We start from the raw sequence: 23,829 nt of genomic DNA, 5'->3' as shown, positions 1-23,829 counted from the left end.
TTGCTCAGTATCACTTCTGTTTAAGTCTCAAATAACCCCCTGGGCAAACAACCCAAGTCTTATCTATTTCCCAGGGAGCTTCTCCAGCATGAAGGCTTGCTTTAGGCAAGGAACTGTGTACCAAGTCATTCTCAGGCCTGCTAGATTAGAAATAAGGAACAGAATATTTCCTTTTTCCCTTACTCCTCTGTCTACCTTCACCAGTGGCTCGTTTAGACAATGCTCACCTTTGAATTAAGATTGTAAATTACTACTGTAGGGCAGGAACTAAACTCTCAGTGACTGCATCCTGAACACCACTACATCTACATGACAGGGCAGACTCATCTTCAGTGTAAAACACACAGTTCCTGATTATTTATACAAGTGAAGTTGGCACTGGTAATCAAGCAATTATTTCTACTTATGTCTTTTTCCTATTTATCATTTTAATAAATGTGGTCTAAAAACAACTTGTTTAAGCTAATACTGAGATTTCTTGGCACTTTCTGCCCATACATTACATGATGATCTGAGAAGATAATGTTATGAACAATGAAGGGAAGAGGCCAACAGTAGTGTTTGTCATAGGCAGTCTTCAAAGTGGGTAAGGCTGACACTATCTTATTTCACTGAATTGAAGAGTGTCAGTTCTTCCCAGGATGCTCCCATGTAACCTCTCCAATCTACACCCTGCTGTCCTTAAGTTAGTCAGAAGGCATCTTAAATTTTTTAAAACTTACAGTATTTTTAATTTCAAAATACATGAATACATATATTTGTTGTGAAAAATTAAAATGATACAGAGATATACAGAATAAAAGCCCTATTTCAGTCCTTTCATCTCATTAAAAGTTTGTGGATCCACACACATGACATAATTTAAGTCACAACATGTTATTTTGCAATTTGTATTTTCTTTTAACAGTATATCTTAGGCATATAGGTCTAATAACTTTATACTATTTCAGTGTGGGGTGCAACATGATTTATGTAGTCAGTCCCTATCAGAGGAAATTTTGATTGTTTCCATTTTTTTTTTTTTTTTACTTTTACAGATTAAAATAACAATGCAGGAATATTTAACATTCTTACTACAGAGGTATCTTTGCACATACACAAGAAGATTTCTTTAGTTTTTGTTTCCAAAAAATGGGTTATCTAGCACAAGAGAGATGTACCTTTAACGTTTTGATAGATAAGGTCAAATTCTCTTCCTAAAAGAGTCTGTCAGTTTATATTCTGTGTTGAGTACCAGTTTCCCTGTGTCCTTCCTTATCAAGACTAGGAATTATTCTTATTGTTTAAATTCAGATTGCACTTTTCTATAACTGTCTTTTATAACAATGTTCTGAAATCTAAACTTGGTACTTACTTTTCTAAGAGTTTGTCATAATTGTCATTCAGCAATTTTCGTTCTTTTTCCAAATCTTCAACTCTCTCCTGAAACTACGAATGATAATAGAATGCTTGAGATAACATTTTAAAATCCATTGCCTTGCACAAGTTCTCCCTTTTCTGTTGCAGGGTGGGACTCGTGTGGGAGATTTTCAATGTTCATCTCCCTGTCTATGAAGATCCATTCAACTAGAAAGACCGGAAGCAATTTAAGGTGGGATAGAAATTGTTACTGGAATTAATGAGGATTCTCTGAATTAAGTTTTTTTTATTGTTAATAAAAACATTTCTTTTGCATTTTATACAGAACCTGAGCCTGCATCATGACTTGACAGTTACCCAGGGGTTTACAAGACAGTATTATCCATCTCAACAGTGGTTCTGGGGATTAGGGATCTACATAAACACAGGCAGGAGGAAGCGGGGCACAGCAGGAGTGTATTTTTAATCCTTTCTTAAATAGAAAAGGCGTAGAGCATTCTGAGTCACTGGAAACCTGTGCATACAGGGCTTCGAAAACAAACACTGTACTGTGAGCTCTTGGGGACGGGCAGGATAAGAACCCTGATAAATAAAGAGATATTTGCTTGTGGCAGGGAATGAGAAGGGAGGCTTACTATCGAATTAAATTTTCATGATGTCTGGGTTTCTACTGTTAGGGAAACAGCAGAACGTTATAACAGAGAAAAGACTTTGGAGAATAGCTCTTTAGTCGCGAAGTTGTGTTCGTCTCTTTCTTGACTCCACAGACTGTAGCCTGCCAGGTTCCTCTGTCCATAAGATTTCCCAGGCAGAAAAATAGGAGTGGGTTGCCATTTCCTTCTCCAGAGGATCTTTCCAACCCAGGGATCAAATCTGTGTCTCTTGCATTGGCAGGTGGACTCTTTACCACTAAGCCACCAGGGAAGCCAGATGTAAATATAAATCCCAGTTTTTTCTAGTTTTACACCATTACAATACCATAATCTTGAGCAAATTATTCAATCACCTGGAACCTCATTTTTCTCATTAAAAAAAAATAAAAATACCCATATTTTTGCTGAGATATATTTTTTAACATCTCTGAAATTGGGATGTAACATACAATTGATGGTATCTTTGCATTACTGTTATTTACCTCCTTCAGGGTTATCTGCAGGATGGACACATCTTCCACTTGGCTCTTCCAGCTCACGGCCTTCTTGCTCTCCTCCTGGAGCTCTGCCCTGAGCTCATTCACTTGGCTGAGGAGGGCATCGTGGGCTGCGCCCAGGATTCCCTGATTCTGGGGCAAAAGAAAAGTTGCTCTGGGAAAGTTTATAACACTCAGCAGGAGGGGTCTCAAGAAACCAACAACCCCAGCATCAGCATTCCCTAATAGATGTCTCAAAGGAGGGCTTTGATTTAAAGCATGGTGCCTTTGCACTGTAAAATAACCTTGTTTTTCACCCTAGCATTTCTCAGAGAGTATCATTTCCCTGTTGGTGAGGATTTTCCACTCTGGAAAACTAATTCATCAATGGAGCCTTGATTTTCCCGAAGTTCAAACTCAACCCTAATTCTAAGTAAAATGCCACCTTTCTCAATTGCTTTTATCTTCTAAGATACTTAAATGCTTTTTATGATGACATATTTCCCTTTGTGCACCTAGCAAAGCGACATGTTAACTCTAGAAGTTAAGTGCATTTTTCTGATGGATTCTTCTGGTAAGGAACAGCTGTGGCTGATCATGCAAGGAACTCGACCTTAGTGACTCACGGACATTTACCTAGCTTCACCTGTACCCCACTCACAGAGGTGCAAATATTTAATAACACCAGAGAAGGTTCACAACAATTTTGCTATATCTCACCACCTCACGCATGCTAGAGGACTACTCCTGGGAATTTTTGAGCAAATGCTAAAATTCTCTGTAGCAATAGGCTGAAAAATACTGTTTCAAATATTTCTCAACTCAGACCTTATATTTTAATTTTTGTGAAAACAATGCAATATGTATATTCTGATAATAGGCACAGTATCATTTGTCTTAATAAAAATTACATGTTTGATTTAGTTGGCTAAATTCTGGTGTTATGTTACTTGAAGATGAAGATTCATTTGGGTTTCATTCCTCTGATTACCAGGAAACAGAGGTTTAAGAAATCTTTATTAAGTACCTTATGGAGCAGAGTTTCATATGCCTGAAAGAAAGAAATAGATATTATTCTATTGTATACCAAGTTGATATTTATTTTGATGTTTTATCTCTGTAACACAAATGTTTAAATATTTATTTTAAAAGATATTATGAACATTTCCCATAAATCAAGTCAATCTGTGTGCCTGTTTACCAACTGCTGCTCCCTTCCCCTGATTTTAGCTAGCTAGGCAGTCTGTGAATATAACAGATCATCCCATTTCTTTACAAGGGTCAGTTATGCAAATTTGCATTGCACTTGGGGGATTTTCCAAGAAAAAGTATTTTTATTTTCAAACTGGGTGCTATCTCTTTACTCATCATGCTTCAGAAAGGTCTCTTTACAGTTTTGGAAACAGAAATAACAACAGTAACCAAACTCACAGCAACAGCTACTATTATTGGTGGAGTAATTACTGTTACATGTTACCGTGTGTTTCATTATCTCTTATATTATGATCATCATAATTCTTTCACATATATTATGTCATTTGATATTTACAGCAAATCTGAGAGGTACTGTTATCTAAACTTTAAAAATGAGAAACCCAAAGTTCAGAGAGCTAAGTCACTTGTCTAGAATCACACAGCTTTCAAGAGACTGAGGGAGAGCTACACCTCAGCCTGACTCCAGAGTCTGCACTACTGACCACATGTCACTCCTAAGAGATTAAGAGGATGAAAACTTATCTTAGTATATGTGTAAGAAAGTATGACTAGAAATGAAAACTGCTTTAAAAAACAAACTGTAAAACCTACATTTAAAAAAATGATTCACTACTTTAGGTCATCTTTACACTACCACTAATATGGGTAAGGACATTCAGTTTAGAAAGGCTTTTTCCCTTTTTTCCTTCAGTGCAATGGAGAAATGGATGGGTTTATTAAATATATAATTCCACAAATATAGCTATTTATGCATATGATTTTAAAATATCTTCCTTCCCAGATTTCCTTTCAGTGTTACCAAAATTATTCAACTCAAAAGAACACAGGCACATGCACAGTTTTTACAAAATACAGTTTTGGAGGTTGACCTTGTAAAGATACCTTTGTGCTAAGTTGCTTCTGTTGTGTCCAGCTCTGTGAGACCCTAAGGACTGCAGCCTGCCAGACTCCTCTGTGTATGGGATTCTCTAGGCAAGAGTACTACAGTGGGTTGCCATGCCCTCCAGGGAATCTTCCTGACCCAGGGATCAAACCTGGGCCTTCTGCATTACAGGCAGATTCTTTACCACTGAGCCATCAGGTAAGCCCCAAAGATGCCTTTAGTCCTCATCAAAACAGATGTACCAAGGGCAGAACCAACTGTAGCTAATCTCACTGAAAGGCACCACCATCATTTAATCATCCAAGCTAGAGATGCAGGAGTTATCTCTTATTTCTCCTTTTCCCTCACCACTCTACTTTGGTGATAAAGTCTATTCTTCTAGTTCTGGACCTCTAACATAGTCCTTTCTCTGTGAGCCTCTTTCACTGCCTTGGTTGGGGCCCTCATCCTGAATCCCCTGGATCACTGCACTTATCTTTTTGCTGATTTCTTTGACTTCAGTCTTATACCAGCCAACCTATCATTCACCCTGCTCCCAGGTCATCTTTCCTAGTAGTTTTGTCATTTTTGAGAAGTTCAAAATTTCAGAAAAGTATAAGTACTATAATAACAGTCATCTATAATCCCACTACTCAGAATTAATCATTATTAGTACTTTATAATAGTTTTTTGAAAGTATCATTTCTTTATTAAAATGTATTTCAAAATATTTTGGACATTTAAAGAAAGGCAAAGTGATCTCTTTGGGGAAAAAACTGATGATCAACTTGCTTAAAACCTTTCTGCAGCTCTCCACTGTCTATAGGATAAAGCCTAAATTCCTGCTAAGAGCTCCATGACCTGCTCCCTGATGTTTCTCACCTCTGTGCCTTGGTCTACACCCCTCTACCCTTGGAAAGCCCTTCTCTTTCTCTTGCACACTCATTAACACATGCTAAACTGTCAGTGTTCAGCTCAGGAGTAGAATCCCTTATGAATCCTCTTCGGATCCTGCAGCCCATCCTTTGGTGGATCCAACGACCCTCTCTTTTGTTTTCCCCCCATACCCTGCTTGGGGATAGTTGTACTTGTCTACATCATGTCTTCTCACTTTTACAAGTTCTTTGAAGGCAGGAGCTGTATTATCTTTTTAACCTTTGTATCCAGTGCTTTGCACAGTTCCTGGTAGTCAATAAATGTTTATTCAGTAAAAGAATGGTGCCCATTTATTATTTAGACTCTTGATGCCCTATTTCTACCATTCAGATATGAGTTTTCATTGCATGGTAGTGAGAAGAGTGTGAGCCTTGATTCCAGATAAACCTGGACCCAAATTCTGCTCTTCCTCTTACTATTTTTATAACTTGAGCAAGTTATTTAACTTCTCTGTGACTCAGTTCCCTCACCTGTTCAGTGTTACCTGTTAAACTTTCCTTGACGGTTGTTGTCTGGCTTGGATGACTCTAAGCACCTGGGACAGAGTCCATCACGTAGAAAGTGCTCAGTAACCTGGTTTCCTTCCTCTCCCCTATGACTACTCTTGGCTTCCCAAGTATAGTTAAACTCTAGCTGTGGTCTCTGGCTTGGAACTTAATCTGACACAAGGTGCCCCCACTCAATTCCACCTTCGTGGGCAGGGCTTGAGTTGTTAGGCTTGGATTTGAACATCAACTGTAGATTTGTGACTTTTGACAAGCAACTCAGCTTCTTTCCTTTCTGGTCTCCCATGTGTAAAATGGAGAAAATAACACAATTTTCTTAACTAATTGATTTCATCCCCCCAAAAAAGCACAGCTGAAGATGGCAACTCACGGCCTGAACTTCTGTTAATTGTGCCTTTGTCACTGCCAAAGAGGTATTCCTTTCATGTAAGAGCTTCTTAAGTCGAATCAGCTGTATATTCTCTTTAATGGAAGCTCTGGAGAAAGAAGACAGTACTAAAATACCATCTGTGAATGGAAAGAGTTAAGGACCTTTCCCCTCTGTGGATATGGACAGGGACACAAAGGAAGATCATTATTTCTGAACCTAAGAGACCATGTTTTCTTTATTATTTGAAAGGCACTGGGGGAGGATTTGGGTTCACTAGACTCTGTGTCAGCGATTTCCAGTCCTAGCTGGTTATTAGAATCATCTGGTGCAATCTTTAATCTTAACACTGCCTCAACTCCACCCCCAATTAATTGAAAGGGAGTCTCTGGGGTGGGACACAGGCATCTGTGGTTTTAAAAAGCCTTCAGGTTTAAAACTTATGTCCATACAGAAACATGAATGTGGATTTTACAACAGTTTCACTCATAACTGTCAAAATTTGGAAGCTACCAAGATGTTCTTCAATAGGTGAGTGGCTAAATAAACTGTGATACATCCAGACAATGAACTGTGATTCAGTGCTAAAAAGAAATGAACTATCAAGCCATGAAAAGGAGGAAACTTAAAATGCACATTGCTAAGTGAAAGAAGCCAATCTAAAAAAACAACATACTGTATGATTCCAACTAGAAGAAGTTCTGGGAAAGGCAAAACTATGAGGACAGTAAAAAAAAGCAGTGGTGCCAGGCGGAAGGGGGAAGGAAGGGACGAATGGGCAGAGCACAGAGGATTTTTAGGGCAGTGAAACCACTCTGTGCAATACTATAAAAATGGACACAGGATTAAATATTTGTCCAAACCCACAGAATGCACAACACCAAGAGTAACCATAACGTAAGTTATGGACCCTGGTGATTTTTGTGATGTGTCCCTGTAGATTCATCCATTGTAACAAATGTATCCCTCTGCTGTGGGATGTTGACAATAAGGGAGGTTTGGGTGTGTGGGGGAGGCAGGGGAAGGTGAGACCAGGAAGTATATGGGAAACCTCTCTACTTCATGCTCAATTCTGTTGTGAACCTAAACTGCTCTAAAAAAATTAAGTCTATTTTTTAAGCTTTCCAGGGGCTGAAGCAGAATGGGGGCTGAGAACCCCCATCTGGTGATAAGGATGAAACATTTTTCCTTCTATAAAGTGAAGCAGCAAAACTTTTATTATACATAAATATCCCTTTCAAGTTAATTGATTCTGTAATCCATTTGTGCCTCCAGGTCTACTTCTCAGCTTGAATTTAATCCCAGACATTCTCTGTTCCTCTGAGATGGGTGAAAGGTGCCAAGCAGAATCTTTTTCAGTTCATTTGGGACATGGAATTCCACACTCTTACCGAAGCTCTGTGGCCTTCTCAGTACTCTCCAAAGAGCTTCTCTGTTCAAAATTTTCATCTTTGGACCACATTTTCTCAGGAGACTTGGGTGGTTCTTCCACTTGCATAGTATCGCTGGTCATAAAGTGGGCACTGTTAGGCATGCATAGACCAATGAGCTTAGTCATAATTATATGACTTTGCTAAAAGAGATTTTCCTGTTAGAATTAGGAACATTAAACACAAAAAGAATAAATAGAAACCCCTGTTATAGGGGTTTAGAACCAGATTCTCACATATATGTTTTTTTAAAAAATTAGAGGAGTTAGTAATCTTGGCATGTGTGGAGGATAATCTTACAAAGTGTAGCTTTCCAGTGTGAAACAGAAATATAAGTTAATTATGACCTAAGGGGGTAAATATAGGGAGAAGAAATACCTTCAATTAAGGAAAGGGCCTTTATTTTCCTTTCCTTGGAAGACAGAGAGGTGCTTATTTTCCATTTTTAAGCAATGAAGTTGCAATTTGACCTAGGGATGACTTTCATCTTCTCTGAAAAGTGGCAGGGTTCACTTGTTCCCCAAATGAGGTTCTTCCAATTAAAGGTGAAAGAGTAACAGCACAGGATAAAAGAAGAGCACTCACAGTTCGCTGGGTTCACTGGATACTTCACCTCTGGCTTTTTCATTTGTCACATGTTCCTTGAATGTGGGAGGGGCTGTGTAGCTCAGCCTGTCCCTTGACTCTGAAAGTTTACAGACAGAAGATGCAGCCTCTGGCAAGAGATTTCTCCAGAACTCTGGCTAGAAATGGAATCCCAAGTGCTGAAGGTAGGGAGACTTGAGACCTGGGGGAAGTCCTTATATGACCAATGATTCCAGAGGAGGGGTTCTCAGTTTTTACTCTTGCACTACTGATTTAATAAGTTAGCAGGACTATAGGCTGTCGGGTAAGTAAGAATAAATGGGAAGAAGAAAGAGCAGGGACTGTATGTCTACTCTTATGTATCTTTGTTTCTAGTGCCTAGTATATAATTGGTATTTTAAGCTGAGCTGAACTTCAAACAAATATTTTAGTTTTTCTCCTTTTAGCTCTTTACACAAAGGTTTTGTTGGCTCAAGAAGGGACCTTGAAAATATAGAACTGTACTGAACAAAACCTAACACTGAGTCCCCAGGGCCAAGACACCCTATTTCCATGAATCTAAAAAAGGGATGAGTAAGCCAGGTGAGGGAGGCACACACAGCACTGTATTTAATTCAATGTTGGGTTCCATAGCAGTCAGAGATGCTTAGGCACGTGGGATACAGGAAGAGGAGAAACTGCAGCTCCTCAGTTAGCAGCCTGACTTCTAGGCCTGGACTTCAGGAATGGGCTTTGGGAATCTCTGAACCCATGCAGTTGTATTTAAAGTTTGTCTATGTGTATGAGCAGTTTTCTTGGGAGGAGGCCTAGCTTTTGCTTATGGTTTCAAAGGAGTCTATTTCCCCCCCCCCCCCCCCGCCAAAAGATGAAGAACCCCAATTTTAGAGGCACAAATCACTCTACCCAGAGTCCCATAGCCCCAGGAGAGGGGCAGGTCTTAAGATCACTGCCACTCACACCTGAGCAGGTCTTGAAAGTTATCTGTTTTCTGATCCCTACAAAACTTGACCAGCAACTTTCCCTTTTCCATTGTCTGATTCTCCTCTCAGTAGAACCGCATGGTGAAGTGAGAATTTTGAACCTGACATCCTACTCGGGGTAGGGGGCGGGGGGGACGGGGGAAGATTTTGGAGAATAGAGAGGAAAGAGAACAAAAGAGCAAAATGGGAGTGGTGGGCGGAATACAGCAGTGGGAGGAAAACGTGGCTGGCAAATCAATCCTTCCAGCGTTTTGATCCTGTCGGGGATTTGGCCCCGAGCCTCACCTCTCCTGGGTTTCTCTGCCTCCGGTGCCCCGGCGGTGTGGAGCTGTCTGTGTCCCGCGTGGACGCGAGGCTGGGTGCGGCGGGGAGCAGGGGGGCCGACGCGCTGGACCTGCAGCGGGAGCCCCTGCAGCGGGGGACGCTGGTGCTTGAGGGGGCGCTGCCGCCACGCTGCGTTCCGCCGCCGTCTAGCGGGCTCCCAGAGCTGAGGCTCCGCCGCGGCCGCCTCGGCCCGCAGGCCCCGGCCTGCTGCGGTTAACCGGAGCAAGGCTGTTCTCATCCTGTGGGCAAAAGGAGAGCTGGTCGATCGTGCCTTCTTCTATGACAGCGATTATCTCTACAGTTTATTTGGTGGCAAGTAATCGGAATTGATCTCTGATATAAATTTATGTTCTGTAGTCCACTATTTACACTTAAAAATTAATTTTCTGCCCCCAATGACCATGATGTATTAATACAGAAGACTCTCTATATAATTTTGTATATTTATTTTTAAATTATATGTAGTCTTCTGTATTAATACATCATGGTCATTATAAACCATAAACAAAAATACTAAGTTAACAGGAGATAATTAAATATAAGTAGAAATTTTAATATTTACTTCTCCAGTGCCAACTGTTCACACATTCCTGTATATGTGCTCACTCTAAAAACTATTCCTGTATTAGTCCCCCTGGGTACCCTGAGCATTACCTACAATGGGTAGTCAATCAGTATTTATTATCTTGACCTGAAATCATACTTTTAAATGTTACCATCAGATTCTGTGGTCCCACCGCCTACCAGTTCTGACATTGAGTACATTGCCTGGGGCATGTCATTAACCATTTGTGTTCAGTTTCCTCATCTATAAATACAGGTAACTGCCTCATTGGATTGTTTGGAAAAGGGCATGGCAACCCACCCCGGTATTCTTGCCTGGAGAATCCCATGGACAGAGGAGCCTGGCAGACCACAGTCCATAGGGTTGCAAAGGACAGGGCATGACTGAAGCATTAGCACGCATGCATGCCTTGTATTTTTATGAGGATTAAATAAGTTAATATGTGTAAAGGACATGGTGATGATGCACTGTAAGCACAGTAGGTGGTTGTTTAGTTGCTAAGTTGTGTCCCATTCTTTTGCAACCCCATGGATTGTAGCCCACCAGGCTCCTCTGTCCATGGGATTTGCCAGGCAAGAATACTGGAGTGGGTTGCCATTTCCTTTTCCAGGGGATCTTCCTGACCCAGGGATCAAACCCGCATCTCCTGCATCGGCCAGCAGATTCTTTCCCATTGAGTCACCAGGGAAGTCCTGGAGGAGTTAGCAATTATTATTATGCATCATTATGTCCAAATAAAGAAATCAAGGCATTAAACAGCTAGGTAACTTGCCCAAAGTCAGAGGGGATAGTATCCGGTTTAGTCACTTACTATCTATAACCTCAAGTACTTTTTGGTTATCAACCAAGAAACAAGATTCTCTGGCCCCTGTAACCATCTGACTTCACTGGATTCTCAAGTTCTCCATAATATAAAAGAATCTGCAACTCTGAAGTGTGATGACATACAGCAGAAACCTGCAGTCTCGTAAATTCTAAATGAAACTCTGAGCCACTCTTGGGGGTTACCAATGAGAAAGCAAAAAGCTGCTGCTGACATTGGGAAAGTGGTGTGACATAATCAGTCCTCAGTGTTGTTTGAAGGTGGCCTGGCATTCACAGCTACATTCACAGCGAGGTCCTGCTACTGTGCTTCTGGATGTAATCTCACAGAACACCAACATCACACATGGCCACCCTGAGACCATGACCGAGTGACAGCAAAGAAGTCTGCTGCATACTTCTGTCTCAGCTCGGACAAAAACAAGGTCACTGTCTCACCCACAAAATACCAAACATACTCTCTCCTGGCTAACATGAGTGACTGCTGCTGCTTTCCCAGATACAGCTTTAGCCTCACTCTAGTCTAGCCTCCTGTAGATAAGATTTACAAAACACCGAGATTGTCAAAACACAGAATTGTCCCTGCTTTCTGACAGTACCAAGTCTAGAGCAAATTTCTGTTACCTTGGAGCCTCCTCTAAATCACCCAGCTGAAGCCCAAATCCTATGGTAGACTTTTTCTAACACAGTCTTACTGAGATGCCCATGGTGTGCACTTTTTCTAGCCACAACAGTAAAAAACCAAACTTGCCCAACTATAGGTATGTTTCTAATGGTCTTTGGCTGGGAGGCATTGACACCAATATCTTTAAAATGTTTCCTAGAGATTAACCTCAGACTTTCAGAACTCTTCTTCTCCCCATCTAGCTATCTACCTACCCTCCATCTCAGATTTCTTTCCAGATCTGTACCCAAAAGATACACTTTTGAAAGCCAGTACCCTAAAATCACTGTGTAGGGTATATTTTGGAGTTAAGAGGTTTCAGCTCTGCCATTCATTAGCTATGACCTTGGGCAAGTTATTTAACCTCTTTGTGCTCCCTTTCCTTCTTAATAATGCCTCTTTCATTATATTAAATGAGTTAACACATATAAAGCACATATTACATGCCTGCATATAGGAAATGATCAACACAGTTTTGAGTTTTGTTTTTTAAATAAAAACCCCTTTTCTTACTTGCCCCTCTAGTCTTTAGTCCTTTGAGGTTTTGTCCATTCCCCTGTCCCCATTCTCTCTTTTATGACCAGAGCAGAAGCCTGCCTAGTCTCTTGCTCTCAGGGTTGGAATAGCTCTGATGATGCTTTATGGACTAATGGTCACAAACTATTGACACATTTGGCAAGAAAACAAAATAAAGCAGTGTTGCTTTGAAAATAATTTTTGGAGTTAACCATCTTTGCCATTTGAACTGTTTTCTGGTGTAGACATCTCAGGAAGATGAATTCTTTTTCATTTATTACAGTGAAGGTCTGATGTAGACACATCTTTTAGAGATGTAAGGAGAACTCTGGGTACCTTTTGATCTCATCTTGTTGCTTCCAAAAACGCTCCTTCACCAACATGTGCTCTTCACGAAGACGAAACAAACTGTCCTCCAATTCATCCCGAGTCATCCTGCTCAAGGGTGGTTGAGTTTTTGTATTCTTACCTAAAGCCCCAGGAGAGAGTAAGGAGAGATTATTCTTATATGTAATGTTTTTAATTCATCGTATCTCTGGCTGCATCTTGTCCAGAGGGCTTGAATCTATTTTGAGTCATGTGTTTAAAAGGAAATTCATGAAGTATATGAAATGTGCACTAACGGACCACTTAATCATTCTACGTCACTCTTTTTTTTTTTTTCCTTAATTTTATGTTTATTTATTTTTTGTCTGCGTCACAAGGCATGTGAGATCTTAGTTCCCTAACCAGGGATTGAACCTGCGCTCCCAGCAATGGAAGTGCGGATTCTTAACCACTGGACTGCCAGGGAAGTCCCCATTCTACATCACTCTTGTATATGGAAAATCATTACATTTCATACCAGCATGTGATTCAACCTCCTATCTGAAAAGTATATTCTCTTTCTAAAAGTAGCAAGTAGAGTTTTTAGTCTACTTAATTTTTATTTTTAACCCACTCTTTTGTTTTTCCTTCTCATAATAATTAGATAATTTGGACTTAGACAAGGATTGTACCCATAACTGTACCCATAACTCTTCAGAGCCCCCATAAGGAAAAGGGTAGAAACCTTTCTTGAGTACCAGGAGTCACCATTTGTTCTTGTGGTATGGAAAAATTGTCCCCAAATCTGCTTCCTTGGAATAGAGCCTCTGCTTGATCTAAGCAGAGGAAACTGCAGTACACTATAATGAGTGTGTTAGTGTTCACTAGTTTAGAATCAGTTCTGATCTTGTAGAAAAACCCAGAGCTTAAAATTTAAGCTCATAATTGTTACTTTTACTTCATTTGTCTTATCCTATTCTTCCTCTCTCTTTCTACATATTTATGCTACATAATATTTAATATTACATGCATTTTCTACATATTACTTTTGGGAGCCACTTAAAAGTAAATTACAGACATGATGTCCATTTACTTCTAAATAATCATGGTATATTTGATGGATACAGTATATCCATCAAAATCAGAAAATTAGCCCCAATATTATTTTACCATCTAACCCATAGACCATTCAAATTTCAAACATTCAGGACCATGTGTTTCACTTGATTGCCATGTCTCTTTAGTCACCTTCACTCTAGAAGAGTTCTCTAGTCTTTCTTTGTCTTTCATGACTTTGACATTTTAAGAGTACAGAGTAAAGGCCATTTCCTTTGTAGAATGCCTCTCAATTAGGGTTTGACTGATGTTTCTTCACAGTGGGTTCAAATTATTCATTTGGGACAGAAACCCCACAGAACTGAAGCTATCCTTTTCTCAGTGCATTGTATCAGTAGGCACATAATACCAGGGTGGGTTGCATCTTCTGACCCAGGGATCAAACCCGTGTCTCCTGCACTGGCACAGGAATTCTTTACCACTGAGTCACCATAAAGTTAATTGAGAAGTCTTCTTAAAACCCATTAATTAATCATTATTTTCTGGGGAAATAATTTGACACTGTATATTAGGGCATAATGTTATATGACATTACAAAATTTTCACCAACTAGCCTTAGTGTTGTTTAATGATTCCTCCCTGAATTACCACTATCATGGTCATCAAATGGTGAGTTTTTAATTCCATTATTCCTTCTACACTTGTTAGTTGCATTGTATTATAAAAGATGTTCCTTCCGTGTGTTTATTAATTCATCTGTTTATTTATATCTGTGTGATCTTATGGATTTGTTTTATTCAATGGGTTGTAATCCATCAATATCATTCCTTTTAATGCTCAAATTTTTTCAGATTTGGCCAGTGTGAGCCCTTCCAGCTGATTCTGATGTCCTTGAAAAATATCTCCATGATTTTTTGAGAACTTTCTTATTTTCTGGCACAATAAGATTTATGACCAATCTAGAGAGCATATTAAAAAGCAGAGACATTACTTTGCCAACAAAGGTCCATCTAGTCAAGGCTATGGTTTTTCCAGTGGTCGTGTATGGATATGAGAGTTGGACTGTGAAGAAAGCTGAGTGCCGAAGAATTGATGCTTTTGAACTGTGGTGTTGGAGAAGACTCTTGAGAGTCCCTTGGACTGCAAGGAGATCCAACCAGTCCATCCTAAAGGAGATCAGTCCTGGGTGTTCATTGGAAGGACTGATCCTGAAGCTGAAACTCCAATACTTTGGCCACCTCATGCGAAGAGTTGACTCATTGGAAAAGACCCTGATGCTGGGAGGGATTGGGGGCAGGAGGAGAAGGGGATGACAGAGGATGAGATGGCTGCATGGCATCACCGACTCGATGGGCATGAGTTTGAGTAAACTCCGGGAGTTGGTGATGGACAGGGAGGCCTGGCGTGCGGCAACTCATGGGGTTGCAAAGAGTGAGACACAACTGAGCGACAGAACTAACTAACTAACTAACTAACTAACTAACTAACCAACCAACCAAGATATTCTAGGCTCACCTTATGCTTTCCCTACCTGAACCTCTTGTACCTGTTACCAGAGAAGGTATTTAAAAACCAAAGATTTGGGTATTTTGTGTTCTTATGGTTATGTCCTCTCAGCTGACAGAGTCAGGAAGTATATGCATATATACACACATATGTGCACAGTCACACATACACACCTATGTCTATTTCTATATGCTAGAAACCATGAGGGCACTCTGATACCGTCATATAAAATCCAAAATCACATGATTTACTCTGGTCTTGTATCTTCCCATATTTGCATCTTTCTTCTCAGTGACAAATCAGTTCCCACTGTCCTCAATACCCTTGAATGAAACAAATCTCAACTACATAGGCTATGTCTTTATCCATGGCACTGTTGAATCACCCTGGCTTCTGCCAGCTGAGTGACCCACTGATTCATACCTGTTTGCAGTGGCAGAAACTTCTGACCCCACCAGCCCTGGTAGTGTACAAGCCAATAATATTTTTTATATTATACTATGTCCTATTCTTTTTCTTTTAAATTTTATAACAAATTTATTTATGTGTATATTTATTTTTGGTTAGGGTGGGTCTTCATTGCTGTGTGCAGGCTTTCTCTTGTTGTGGTGAGCTACTCTTCATTGTGGTACACAGGCTTCTCATTGTGATGGCTTCTCTCGTTGTGGAGCACAGGCTCTAGGCACACAGGCTTCAGTAGTTGCAGGATGCAGACCCAGTAGTTTCAGTCTCAGGCGGGTGCGAGGGCTTCAGTGGTTGTAGTACATGGGCTTAGTTGCACGTGGAGTCTTCCAGGACCTGTGTTGGGGATCAAACCTGTGTCCCGTGCATTGGCAGGTGGATTCTTATCCACTGTACCACCAGGGAAGTGGTTAACATTATAATGTCAACATTTTTAGTTGTACAGCATAACTACCATAAATACTCTTATTATTTTCTTTTGGAATTGGTCATATCAGAAAAAATATTAAAATTAATTTTTAATATGTTGCATTTTTTTAATGTGGACCATTTTTTAAAAGTCTTTATTGAAATTATTTCTGTTTTATGTTTCGGTTTTTCAGTTGTGAGTTTTTCAGTTGTGAGTTCAGTTGTGAGTGCATATGAGTTTTTCATGTGCAAACTTAGCTCCCCGACCAGGGATTAAACCTGCACCCCCTGCATTGGAAGGCGAAGTCTTAATCACTGGACTGCCTGGGAAGTGCCTAAAGTTAACTTTTTAAAATTTAATTTTAAAATATATGCTATAAAAATATTCCATTAATACAGTTTTATTTGTATGTGATCAAACTCTTTTTTCTTCCAAAGCAAAGTTTCTAAGATAAATTCAAAATTGCTTGGAATGAAAAAAAAAAATACAACTTCGAAACCAATGAAGTTGAAAATGATGCAGCTGATTGCTAGGGACACTTAACAGGAAAGTATGATCACAAGGAAGAAAATCTATAGCATGACCAGAATCTTTTATGAAAATTTGCATTTATAGCAAACACTTTATTTGATTTACTTTTAGCTATTTAGCTATATAAAGAACAGAAGGGAAACTGGACACTGCTTGTAATGACACCTAGGAAAGTTTCTTTTCCCACAAATCAGAAGTGTAAAACCTTTACTTTGGCACGTTCTTCCATACTCCCTTTACTGTGCTGAAGAAATATTGAGTTCTTTTAGATTTTTGGTTGTATAGATGGTCTCCAAACTGACTGAATTCTCTAGGTAATTATTTCCTGCACAGGGGTTTTCTGTCAGTAGTTCTATGACTTTTCCAACTTTGACAACCATCTCAGCCAGTTCATGTTTCATGGGCTTTATCTGTGCAACAATTAAAGCTTTAAGAAGCACAAAATCTCCAACTATGCACTGTTAAAGGACAACAGGAACATAGTAGATTTCTCACTGAAATATTATGATCTACCTTTCTCCTCTCTTCAAAACCTGCAGGCACCTTCTTCTGAACCTGATGGTTTGGAAGTTCTGCATATTTGCATCTTCGGGACCAGTGGAAAGCTAAGCAGGAAGTATATACTAATCCAGTCCTCAGGGAGTCAACATCAAGTCTACCACACTTTTAAATCTTGCTGAATTTGTGTTCCAGTTCTGAAGTCTCAATTCTTCTTCAAAATGATGAAGTTTAAAGATATCGCCCAGAGATTGGCCAAGATGGCCGAGTAGAAAGGGCCTGAGCTCACCTCCTATTACAGTCACACCAAAATCACAACTATCTGCAGAACAACAAAAGATCTCCTACAACCAAAGAGATAAAGCAGGAACGGCAAGGTAGGTGCAAGGTATTGTTAAGTTTCATACCTCTAGGTGGGGAACCCACAAACTGGAGGATGAATGCACTGTAGAGGTTCTCACAAAGGAGTAAGAGGTCTGAGACCCACATTAGGATTCCCAACCCAAGGGTCCTGCATATAACGGTCATATATGACAAACCTACAGCTAACATCATACTCAACAGTAAAAAGCTGAGAACATTTTCTCTAAGATCAGGAAAAAAACAAAGATGTCCACTCTTGCCACTTTCATTCAACATCGTTTTGGAGGTTCTAGCCATGGCAATCAGAGAAGAAAAAGAAATAAAGGGAACACAAATTGGGAAAGAAGTAAAATTGTTACTGTTTGCAGATGACTTAACACTCTACATAGAAAATCGTAAAAACACTGGAAAACTACTATAGCTCATCAATGAATTCAGTAAAGTTGTAGGATATGAAATTAATATACAGATATTTATTGAATGTCTATACAATAATCATAAACTATCAGAGAAATTAAGAAAACAATCCTATTTACCATTGTATCAGAAGAATGAAATATCTAGGAATAAACATGTCTAAGGAGGTAAAAGACAGTACTTGGAAAAGTACAAGACACTGATGAAAGAAACTGAAGGCAACACAAACAGAAACACATATTGTGTTCATGAACTGAAAGAATTAATATTATTAAAGTGACCATACTACCCAAGGTAATCTACATACACACACAAAGAATGAAGTTGCATCCTTACCATACACCACATATTAAACATTAACTTAAAAATGGATCACAGACCTAAGTGTAAGAGCTAAAACTGCAGAATTCTTAGAAGAAAATATGGACATAAACTGTTGTGATCTTGGACCATGTAGTATTATATATGATGACATGAGGAAATTGGAACTCTTATACATTGTTAGTAGGGATGTAAAAATGTGCAACTGCTATCAAATAATCTGGCAGTTCCTTGAAATAATAAAGAGTTACCATATGACCCAGCAATCCCACTTTTGGGTATATACCTGAGAGAAATGAAAACATGTGTTTATATAAAACCTGTATATGAATGTTCATACCAGCACTATTTATAAAAGCCAAAAAGTGAAAACAACTCAAATGCCCATTAACTGGTGAATGTATAAATAAAATGTGATAAAAGAAATGAAGCATTGATAAATGCTACAATTTGAATGAACTTTGAAAACATTTTGCTAAGTGAAAGAAGCTATACACAGAAAATCATACATTGTATGATAACATTTATAGCAAATGTCGAGAATAGGGAAATCCATAGAGACTTAAAGCAGATTAGTGATTATCAGGAGCAGGGAGTGGGGACATGGGGAATGTCTGCTATAAGGGGTTTTTTTTTGGGGGGGTAATTATATGTTCTAAAATTAGGTAGTAGAGATGAATGCAAAACTGTGAATATAGTAAAAAGTAAGGAACTGTACATTTTAAAAGAGTGAACTTTGTAGTATCTAATTTATATCCCAATAAAACTATTATGTATAATATACAGTATTTATTATACATATATTATTATATATATTATATCTATCTCACACATATAAATTATGAAATAAAACACATATGGACAGTTTAAATAATAATAATAAAGTGCACATAACATACATACCAGTTTAAGAAACAAAAGATTACTAGCGCCCTCTGTAAGTTCTTCACCCATTACTATTCCCTTCTTCCTCCAGAAGTGACCACTATCTTGAATGTTGTATTAATAACTGCCTTGTATTTCTTTACAATTTTGTAAGGAAAATTAAAATTATTTATTTATTATAGAGAAAGCAAATTTATTATTTCAATGTAGGACTATATATCAATGTATATTCATTTTTCTAATCGATGGACATTTATGCTGTTTCTGTTTTTTACTCTTTTGAACAATGCTGCTATAAATATTCTGATCTATGTCTCTTGTCTATGCAAAAACCTCTGCCATTTTATACCCAGAAGTAAAGCTGCATATTCAGTTTTACTAGATAATGCCAAGCTTTTATTCCAAAATGATCACACCATTTATACACCCATGAGCAGTGCATAAAATGCCCTATCTTTGAAATAAAACTTACAGAAGTGAAATCAGGTGAAAAGAGAATTAACAGTAGCTATGAATAGGGCTGAGGAGTGGGAGTGTGTGAACAAAGTTACAAAAATATCTTCAGGTGAGTGGGGAAGAAGTGGTAGTGGGGCTGTGCTCTCTCTCTTTTTTTAAATTGCCTACCTCTGCTCAGTGAGAGTGAAGGGCTGATCACATGCATAGGTGAATGAGACTCGCTCATTTGTTCTTGGCTTGTGTTTATGGTTTGTGTTTCCCTGGTGGCTCAGAGGTTAAAGCGTCTGCCTCCAATGCGGGAGACCCGGATTCGATGCCTGGGTTTGGGAAGATCCCCTGGAGAAGGAAATGGTAACCCACTCCAGTATTCTTGCCTGGAGAATCCCATGGACGGAGGAGCCTGGTAGGCTACAGTCCACGGGGTCGCAAAGAGTCGGACACTACTGAGCAACTTCACTTTCACTTTCTGTGTTTGTGGTGCTCATAAACCCACACAATAAAATTTTTATTATAAGAACATATGAAGAAAACATTGAGAAGATTGAAGAAAAGGGCTGAGAGCAAAGCAGTCACTGTGAAGACTAGCAAGACGCCCCACAATAACAGACTGAGGATTGGTTTCATTCTAAAAGGCATCCATCCTCAGACACCAAGTTTACCTTTCGAGGCTGGTATCATCAGAGGTATTGAGTCTATGTCTCCTATCAGGTCCTTTGCTGTATGGTCCTCCAGAAGATAAGATGTCATATCATCTCCCAAGCTATGAGAGATACCACAGGACACTGAAATAAAGGAAACCTTCAGTCAGTTACTTGCAATTTGGGGGTGTCTTCTGCACGCTAGACTTAAGTGGTAGCAGAAATTTCTCAACACTTTCATGATGGTGTAAGACATGGCATAGTCTTTTCTATAGTGATGTGAATCACTCTACACTAAAGGATAAAACCAAGCATTCGGTAATAATGATGTTATTTATTAAGAAAGAAATCAATTTTTCCAATTATAGAATTGATCCATATCATTTTGGATCACTTTTAAAGTGTCTGCTCAGCCTGGAAGCCAATGACCATCCCCTTTCTCTAGGAAATGAGCCTCTGAACCCCTTGCTACTCCATTATAGGGATGTATTGGTGATAGGGACCAACACATCAGTAATTGGTTTATAGTCTGTGGTCCAGTTCCTACAGTCATTGCTCATTAGACCAGGGGTAGACAACTGACCTAAGCTGGGCCAATCAAATTCTTTTTCCAGGCATTTGGAAATGGAACTAAGAGACTTAAATTTAGCCTCTGTGGATGACTAGAACTATTAGGTAAACTTGGGATTTCTGGGATGGCCATATTCTGATTTGCAGCCTAAATAACTGTGGAAATTCCATCTGCAGAGTCACTTCAAACCTCTTTTTCTGAATTGTAATATCCAATCTCCTGGCTTTAAATACTATATATACATATAGTATTTGCCTCAGAACATTTGTACTTGGCTGGAATGATCTCTCCCTTACTCTTCACATGGCTAGTTCCTTTTTATTCTTCAGTCTCTCAGCATCTTCTCATCTGCCAAGAGGACTTTCTCTGACTTTGCAACTAAAGTGATTACTTCCTCTATCACATTGCCCTGTTTATTTCACTAGTAACACTTACCATACCCAGAAACTACCTCATTTATTTACACTTGTTTATTGCCTCCTCTTACTGAAACATAAGGGCTTCGAAAGCAGAAAATTGGTTTCTCTTATTTACCTCTTACTTGAATAACTCCTAGAATGTAGGCTCCTCTGTCTAGCCAAGAATACTGGAATGGGTTGCCATGCCCTCTTGCTGACCCAGGGATTGAGCCTGCATCTCTTTTGTCTCCTGCATTGGCAGTGAGTTCTTTACCACCTACATTCTAGGAAGTCCTTAGAATGTAGTAGGCACCTAATAAATATATACTGAGTGAATGAATAGGTGAACGAATAAACAAGTCAAGAGAGAGACCAACACTGAATGGTCGAGTTAAAAGGTACTGAAAGTTTCCTGTCCCTGATTTTAGTCTTCCCCAGCGCCTGTCTCTGTTCCTGCCCTTAGGTTCTGCACGAAAGTATTATGTCCTTAAAACAATTCCCCTTTTTGCTGAAACTAGCTTGACTTGTCAACTGAAGAAGCTTGTTCATAAGCTTATTTTGAACAAGCAGAGAAATACAAAGAAGAAGGTAGAAAGCATGATGGAGAAATTCTATTACTGGGAGAAAACATTAACATTTTGTTGACTTATTTTCCAGACAATTTAACTTGAATTGAATCATTCATATTCTGTTCTGTGATGTTTCATTTTTTAAACCACAATAAGTGGAGAATATCTTTCAAATGACATAATTCTAAATGGATCTATACACATTTCTATATTAAGGAAGCTGACAATCACCCAAAAGTTTCATGTTAGACAACAGTCCTAGGATAACGGCAAAATGTAAGCAACCAAGGAAACCATTTTGTTTTAAAGTCAATCCTCACACTGAAAATTTTTTTTAATGTCTGCTATATTACCACATTTTCTCAACCAGTCTATTGTAGAAAAGTAAGATAAAAGGAAAGGAGGGTTGACTACATCAGAGACCTGAATGTCTCTCACCTGAAGCCATTTACAAAAATGAAGCTGTAGTAAAGGAAGAGATTCTGTGGTTCTTTAATATTATTTGGACCCAGAGAAGATTGTCCTGGTTTATGACCACTCCAAAATACACCACCAAAGCTGTGTGGTACTGTGGAGCCACTGAAAAGCACCACTAAAACTGGTCAAAGAAGCTCTAAGAATGAAATGGAGGCTATCAGAATGCCAGAAAAGAAAACCCAGGAGAGACTGTGAAGGGACATCCAAATCCAATGAAGTGACCAGATGTAATGGCTCAGGAGGAAAAGAGTGGAGAGTAGATATAAAGAAGACGACTTTATCACTTGTTTTGCACTCAATGGAATGAAAGACAAAAATAAATTTGTGGCAGTGATGATATTCAGAATTGTAGTGCCCTGGGGCAACGGTAGGTGAGTGAGGGCAAAGAATAACTCGTTCATAGTGATTGGTGTATAAAACCAGTGTGATGACATAAAAATCAAAATCATACAGCCAACTCCACTTAATCTGATTTTATACTCACCCCTGATTAAAGTTGAAGAAAATGAACTGTAAACAGTGACTATGGTCAAAAGCCTAGGAATAAGAAAGACATGATTCACATCTTTCTTTTGCTGTCTGACCATGGAGAAGTTACTTAACCACTCTGTTTATTTTCCTTACCTATAAAATAGGGATGAAATACTCATCTCATATGATTATGATTAGGGTCAACTGAAATAATGCTTATAAAAAGTGTGCATAATGCTTGGCACTCAGTATAGACTCCATATTAGCTAAATGCTAGCTGTTTTTGTTGTTTTTGCTGAACTAGTTTCTGGCCAATTGATAATTCTAATTGTATTTATTGATATAAGTTAATGATTTATATTATGATATATATATGTAATATTCTTATATGTTTGTTAGTATAAGTTAATTCTCTATGGTATTTGAACATCACATGTCTCTTTACTAGCCTATCAGCTCTTTTGAGGATATCTTTGTTCCTAACAGAGTGCCTGGTATCTGCAGATACATCATACTTTTTCAACTAATGTATCACTATTATATTGGGTTGTGATAGAAATTGTTTTCCTTTTTAGAGTTGCTTTTAATAATTTTACAAAGTTTTGCATTAATTCTCTCTCATCTCTAAGAACACAGTGAAGTGAGAGCCATAATGGTGTCACTTACTTGAGCAGAAGAGAGAAAAAAGAAGAAAACTGTAAAGATCAGGTGAGAAATCTGCTCAAAGGATTGTCAGTAGCATTTCAGTAGAGCATAGGAAATGATGTTGTAAAAATTCTTCCATCCTCTAAAAATTCATGGATTAAGTGGACCTATGTGTTAAAATATAGAAGTAATGTTTTAACTGTTTTAAATTTAATATAGGTTAGGAATTCAGGTCTTCCCATTGCATAAGAAGTTAACTTTAACAGGTCTGATAAACAGACAAGTCCCTGAAAGCGGGCACTGAAGTTGGGCTCCTTCGAACTGAAAATCTGGGGGAAGAAAGGGACAAATTGTGAATGGACTCTTAGAGAAAATAATTTAACCATGAGTGAGGGAACTCAGGACGAGCTGATCTTATTTAAGAGGACAGAAAGGAGATGTAACCCTGGAAAAAGAAACTTGGAGCAGAGATAAAGAGAAGCTTTGGAGAAAAGTGTAGGCTCTAATTTCAGTGTCAGTTGTGTGAATGCTCTGAAAGATGACAGGAACACCTAGAATTTGGACTGAACTTAATTTGGCAAATGTTACTG

General features: G+C 38.8%; 1 protein-coding gene across 1 annotated transcript in view; it reads right to left on the bottom strand.

Moving 5' to 3' along the window:
- RPGRIP1 (RPGR interacting protein 1) overlaps window positions 1–23,829 on the bottom strand; it is a 71,271-nt gene that overhangs the window by 36,312 nt on the left and 11,130 nt on the right. Inside the window, 10 exon segments of the mRNA XM_061157731.1 lie at window positions 1,355–1,428; window positions 2,495–2,641; window positions 3,516–3,539; window positions 6,378–6,483; window positions 7,766–7,938; window positions 7,941–7,980; window positions 8,390–8,489; window positions 9,655–9,932; window positions 12,597–12,729; window positions 20,130–20,252. Coding sequence (XP_061013714.1) covers window positions 1,355–1,428; window positions 2,495–2,641; window positions 3,516–3,539; window positions 6,378–6,483; window positions 7,766–7,938; window positions 7,941–7,980; window positions 8,390–8,489; window positions 9,655–9,932; window positions 12,597–12,729; window positions 20,130–20,217 — 1,163 coding nt within the window. The 5' untranslated portion in view covers window positions 20,218–20,252.

The sequence above is a fragment of the Dama dama genome, chromosome 12, assembly GCF_033118175.1.
Source record: "Dama dama isolate Ldn47 chromosome 12, ASM3311817v1, whole genome shotgun sequence".
Lineage (NCBI taxonomy): Eukaryota > Metazoa > Chordata > Mammalia > Artiodactyla > Cervidae > Dama > Dama dama.
Note: the sequence above shows the minus strand (reverse complement) of the source record. Positions and strands in the feature narration are given on the sequence as shown.